The 6,001-nt window shown below is 31.7% G+C and overlaps 2 protein-coding genes across 2 annotated transcripts in view; one reads left to right on the top strand and one right to left on the bottom strand.

The window, feature by feature from the left end:
- Positions 1–465, bottom strand: part of LOC108687356 (phospholipid phosphatase 5) — a 2,152-nt gene extending 1,687 nt beyond the window's left edge. The window contains exon 1 of the mRNA XM_018193066.1: positions 290–465. Within this exon, the coding sequence (XP_018048555.1) occupies positions 290–372 (83 nt within the window). The 5' untranslated portion in view covers positions 373–465. The remainder of the gene's footprint in view (positions 1–289) is intronic.
- A 1,522-nt stretch (positions 466–1,987) lies between these two features.
- The window catches only part of LOC108687295 (KAT8 regulatory NSL complex subunit 3), a 6,341-nt gene continuing 2,327 nt past the window's right edge, over positions 1,988–6,001 (top strand). The window contains exons 1-6 of the mRNA XM_018192987.1: positions 1,988–2,244; positions 2,457–3,051; positions 3,146–3,427; positions 3,650–4,333; positions 4,636–4,990; positions 5,098–5,283. Of these exons, the coding sequence (XP_018048476.1) occupies positions 1,994–2,244; positions 2,457–3,051; positions 3,146–3,427; positions 3,650–4,333; positions 4,636–4,990; positions 5,098–5,283 (2,353 nt within the window). The 5' untranslated portion in view covers positions 1,988–1,993. The remainder of the gene's footprint in view (positions 2,245–2,456; positions 3,052–3,145; positions 3,428–3,649; positions 4,334–4,635; positions 4,991–5,097; positions 5,284–6,001) is intronic.

The following is a 6,001-nucleotide window of genomic DNA, read 5'->3' as shown; positions in this document are numbered from 1 at the left end:
TAAATGAAAAATTTATATTACAACTATATAAAAAAAAATTATTTCTTAAAAATTATAATAAAAGTTATTAATAAGCTCCATAAAACTTATTTTTGAAATAAAAATATTATATTGGTAAAATTCCTAATGTCTACATTAATTATTATTACAAATATTAATTACTAAAGGTTATTAATAGAGTGTTGATCATAACTAATGCTAATTATTAATAATTGAATATTAAATAACATTATTAACTACAACATTATTATCGATTGTTTAACTGCACGCCCATAAAATGTCAACTTACACGAATAGCACTGCCAGAAAGACACGAAGCAAAACGTCAAACCAGAATCCTAACGAGAATCGAAGTCCGCGTATGTTAGTCATCTCAGTCACGTATTTAAATCACGGATAGAGCGCACCAACTTTTCTTGTGTAAAGAAAGTATAAAAATCGTCAACGTTAAACTTAAACAATTCATTGTGCAATAAACCATGTCAGCCCGTTTCGACACCGATCGAAGTACAATCAGTTCTTCAATATGGCACACCCGGTACATAAAACGTCGATACGGAAAGTCGAACATAATCGATATTTCGATTGTAGAATCGCACTCGTAAATTTCATTTTTTTTTAAATTCTATCGAATTTTGTTTTTCTAAAATTAAAAAATTGCAGCTATAGATATTTTACTTGCACTTTTTACTTGAGTTTTTTATTCTTTCTCTTTCTAACACTTAAATATATTTATATATTTATTTTATTAAGACAAGTGTAGAAAGTGCAGGAAGTGTAAACAAAAATAGGTTGCGACATGTACAGGGTATTCCATTAGACGCATAATAAAAAGAATTATTGTAATATTCTGAATTTATCAATTTATTAGCGACTTGTATTCTTTCACAAAAATTTTAAAAATAAATTTCATAATTGCTCTTTACATTATCAATCATTTTTTATCTTTAAAATTAATATTTATATGTTACACATTTTTCTTTTATTATAAGCTTGTTCTTTTTGGCTGAACTTTTACACCAGTTCGTCTTTCTTCCTTTTCTTTCCCTCTGGAGAGAAAAGGAAGAAAGATGAACTGGTGTAAAAGTTCAGCTAAAAAGAACAAGCCTTATATGTTTTAAACGGAACACTGTATATATTCATACATAACTCACATCACACACGCAAGACATTGTTCGATTTGCGAATTGTGGAAATGGAAGCATTCCATTTCCTTGCGTAAGCTCGTGGCCATACATTGCGTACTCATTTCCACAATTAATGATGGGAATATTACCGTAATTAATTTCGTCATCGAATTTACGTGTGACTATGTATATGTACGCGTAATCGTGCGTGAGCAGTGATAAACACATTAATCGCAATTTAGTATCTTTGAGAATATTCTCTCTCTCTCTCTCTCTCTCTCTCTCTCTCTCTCTCTCTCTCTCTCGCTCGCTCGCTCGTTCTCTAAACGTGTAAGTGAAACAAATAACCATAATATCGTGTACAAATTCTAATGAATGTAGTACGCGATAGATGAAAATAGTACTGATTTAATGAACAATTAAACGTTTGAAACAGGGATAATGGTACTAATTTAATGAACAATTAAGTGTTCGACGTAGAAAAGGGAATACAGATTAGTTCTTGAATTTCTTACATGTAAAAAAATCTAATTATTCAAATCGCAGAAAGGTAAATTAAATTACAGTAATAAATACCTATGATATAATAATAACATTTTAGAATTAGCACAGTTATTTGTACCATGTGATAATAGTAAGTCTTTGGCACTTCATTAACATAGGAAATATAATTGATATCTATTTTAGGAACAGTTCTACCAAAAACGAAAAAGAAGAAGAAAAAAAAGAAAATTGTTTCATATATGATATATAATTCTATTACATTATAATAGAATATTTAGAAGGAACTTAGAGATATTAAATATGCAAATATTCATCTTCTACCAATTGATTTAATTTCATAAATTAATTTCAAAATAAGTACAATGTTAACATCTATGCCTATGGCACCATCTACCTCTGTGAACAGTTCTGGACTACCAAGTCCAACTACTGATATATTTGATGATGTTTCAAACAAATTAACGGCATATTTACATCAATTAGCTGGAACTTATGAGATGGACAGTGATGTGATATTCAAAGATCATTGTTATGCTCGACCTTGGAATTGGAAGCCTGAGAACGCTTATGTAAAACCTGTAAAAAAGCTGTTTTTTTCAAAAAATATTGCAAGGTAAGATAATAAATTTGTTCTTTTTAGCTAAACTTGTACAATTTATCTTTTTTCTTTTTTTTTAATATAGAAAGGAGGAAAGATGAATGCAAAAAATTCAGTTAAAAAGAACAGACTTTTGACATTTGACATTCAATTTGATTTTTACTTAAATATGAGAGGATAAACAAGATGAATATAATAATTGATCTATATTACTTTTTATATTTTAGTGATAAGCATAGAAAAGATGAAGAAATTGACGTGGAAAATATTGGCAGTGAACCATTACCATTGCCTTTTGACTTAAGTCGAGTTCGACATATGATGGATGAATTTGAACGTTTAGCGAATTTTGCGCGACCCGAGGAAGAGGAAGAAGAGGATTGGGAAGACAAAATAGAGAAAACTCTATGGTCTCCCACCCAGAATCGGATATTTACCAAAGTAACACGGATATTAAGCTCGGAAAGACTTGCAAGATTAGCCAAGGCTAATAGCGTAACGGAACCGATCTTTCGAAGGACATCAGTGGATATTGCTGCAAGAAGATTTCGGGAAACGTTAGCTGGATCAACTGGATGGGACTGGAGATTGGCTCAATGGCTGCATAATTTGCTATTCGAGCATCTTCCTCAGGAATATTTAGCCATTTATCTCGATATTTTACAGGCCTTGAGATTAAAGATTCCTCAGCTAATTGATAAAATGATCGCTGTGCAACCAAATATTAATTCTAAGGGAGGTTCCATAACATGGGAAACGCTTGGATCACTCTTAAAACGATCTTGGGATCCGATCGCACAGAATTTGAACGGAAATAGACTTGTAAATAGGATAATTATTTGTAAATGATAACTTAATCATCAATGCATATTATTTTGATAAAGTAATGTAAAACGATAATTAACATTAATTGCAGAAGAAATTGCCTGGAAATCCGATCTTAATAATAGTACCTTCTGGTATAGCATCGGCTGTTTCCTCTCGTCAACATAAATGGATTACACAGTTGGGATCGTTAGGCATGGTTGCTACTGTCCATACTCATATAGGTTTGGCAGTAAACAGAATGACTATGATGGTATGCATGGATCAATTGGTTCAGGCTACAAGAGCTAAGATACATGATGTCAGAAGTGACTGTCCTGGTAGGCCAATCATACTCGTAGGTTTCAATGCTGGTGCAGCGCTTGCTTGTCAGGTAACATATGTTGCATTAATTTTTTTTCTCGTTATTAATTTTTATTCAGTACAAGCGAAAAAGGTCATATTCAGTCGTTCCAGGTGTTGAAAACTAATAAACGCAAAAAATATTACACATCAATACCTGCTTTGATCAAATATGGCTTTTTTCACTTAATTGTATTGAACATTTCTCAATCGTTTTTATTTACTATTGATTTTTATTTGTTTTCCGATATAGGTGGCCCAGATGGAACACATAACTGCTGTTATCTGCATTGGATTTCCTTTCACAACGGTTGAGGGAAAACGAGGTACACCTGATGATGTGTTAATGGACATTCGCTGTCCTGTCATGTTTATTATTGGACAAAATGCTACTCTCGTTAGACCAGACGATTTGGAAGAACTCCGTGAAAAGATGCTGGTCGAGACGAGTTTGGTAGTCGTGGGTACGGCCGATGATTATCTCAGAATATCCACGTCTAAAAAGATACTCGAAGGCATCACACAGAGCATGGTGGACCGATGCGTGTTAGACGAGATTGGAGATTTCATCGGTAGCATTCTTTTGCAACCACATCCATTACCGCTGCGACCAGCAATAACGACAAACTGTGATAATAAGAACAAAAAGGATTCTCATAAACGAAGAAACTCGACCAGCAGTTCGGTAGAGAGCGAACCCAACTCACCGATCGTGAAAAAATCCCGGCCAAACACACCAGTGTCTTCCGCACTATCACTTGGGACGAACGTGGCGTCGAGCTCGGTTTCCAAAACTGGTACATTCAGTACTCAGGCCAATTTGGTGCAAATAAGCGGACAATATACAAATCATACTTCCACCGTGAAACGAAAACGACCTACAAACAATCAAAGAAATCAACTCTCAGAATTGAAAAATTCCAAGCTTCCTGCACAGGTAATCACGCAATATGTGTACATACTATGTATTACATAATATACTGTAATAATTGAAATGTGTGTGTGTGTGTGTGTGTGTGTGTGTATGTGTGTGTGTGTGTGTGTTTTAATTCTTTGTTGCATATATTGTTTTCTGCAAAGAATATCTTTCTTATATACCATATATTAAAAATCAGCAAAATGTACAATAGAAAAATGTGTGCAACAAATGGTTAAATAATATAATATATATAATATAATATTATATATATATATATATATTATCAATAATTATAATTATTTACATATACATTATTGCAGGCAAATGTAAATTCGGAAAATGGCATAACGCTTAATATCGGTACTTTGGCGAGTCTGGCACCAGTAGGGCCGATACGTTTAGCACCCACTACAGTGAGTCAAGCCACAACCGTTCCCTGTAAAACATCTAACGTGTCTAAATCCTCAGCCGCAACTGTTAAAATGCCGAAGATTATTTCAAATCCCCTGCAGAATGTTTCGAAGATGAAAACTATAGTATCTTCTAATAAGTCTTATTCGAATATGATCTCAAATAGTTACAGACAAGTCAATGCACCTGACAAAAGTGGAGACGCGAAATTAGTAAACGTTTTTACCATGGGAAATCAGGTTAGAGTGAATACAGCTTCTGCAGGTAAGATAAATTTATAATTAATTTATGGTGAAATTACAAGTAGAAAAAAGTAATCTAAATATTATATTTTTGTTTTTGTTTTTGTTTTTTTTCCCCCAATTAAATAGGAGGAAATAGTAAGCTTACGGCGACAAGTGGCACGTTATCGAATCTTTTGCAAAGTGAAAAGAACCCTCTTACAATCACCAGCGGTGCATCCGCCGCTCGTACATCATCGGCTTCTAGTATCTTATTAACAACCACCAATTCATCAACAAATACCGTAACATCATCCACATCGTCCCCTTCAAAAGGTAGATTATTATTATCTAGGCCACTATTAAATAATTTACCCGAAACATAGTATAAATAAATATATACATGTGGGCTCTATATACAATTTTTAATAATCTGTTAATTAAATGACAGATGTTACAATTTCTGTTTTGTGTAAGCGTACTTTAGATGATTTTTATATTTAGCAAATTCAATATTACAAAATTGAATATTTATTCAACTTGAAACAAAGTGAAAATAATTGATATGTGTGTTTATAGTAGTAACATTAATTTCGACATATTTCAATTTATTTTTATACATCATAAATTAAATCAATTATTAAACTAATTGCTTTAGCATAAATAAATATTACAATAACATTTAAACATTATAAACATTTAAATTTTTATAGTACTGATTTAATCGTATGTATGTAGACTATAAATTTGTGTTCGTCCTTGATATTCTAATAAAATGTACGTAATACATGCATATATAAATATATATTTTTCTATTATACTTTTACACTGTAAAATGACATAAATTACCTCATAGTTTCAAAATAACGAATTGGTAAAAGGGAACATAAATTCTTAAAATTTTTTGTCATAATCTTATACCAACAAAATTTACAACTAAAATATTTGAACCAGTAATAATTTTATTAAAATTTAAAAAATATTAAACTATAATAATCTACAGTTTACTATTTTATTTGATTATTTTTATGATAATTATGTAACTTTCAGATAA

This window comes from Atta colombica, unplaced genomic scaffold (genome assembly GCF_001594045.1).
Source record: "Atta colombica isolate Treedump-2 unplaced genomic scaffold, Acol1.0 scaffold205, whole genome shotgun sequence".
In the NCBI taxonomy this organism is placed as follows: Eukaryota; Metazoa; Arthropoda; class Insecta; order Hymenoptera; family Formicidae; genus Atta; species Atta colombica.
Note: the sequence above shows the minus strand (reverse complement) of the source record. Positions and strands in the feature narration are given on the sequence as shown.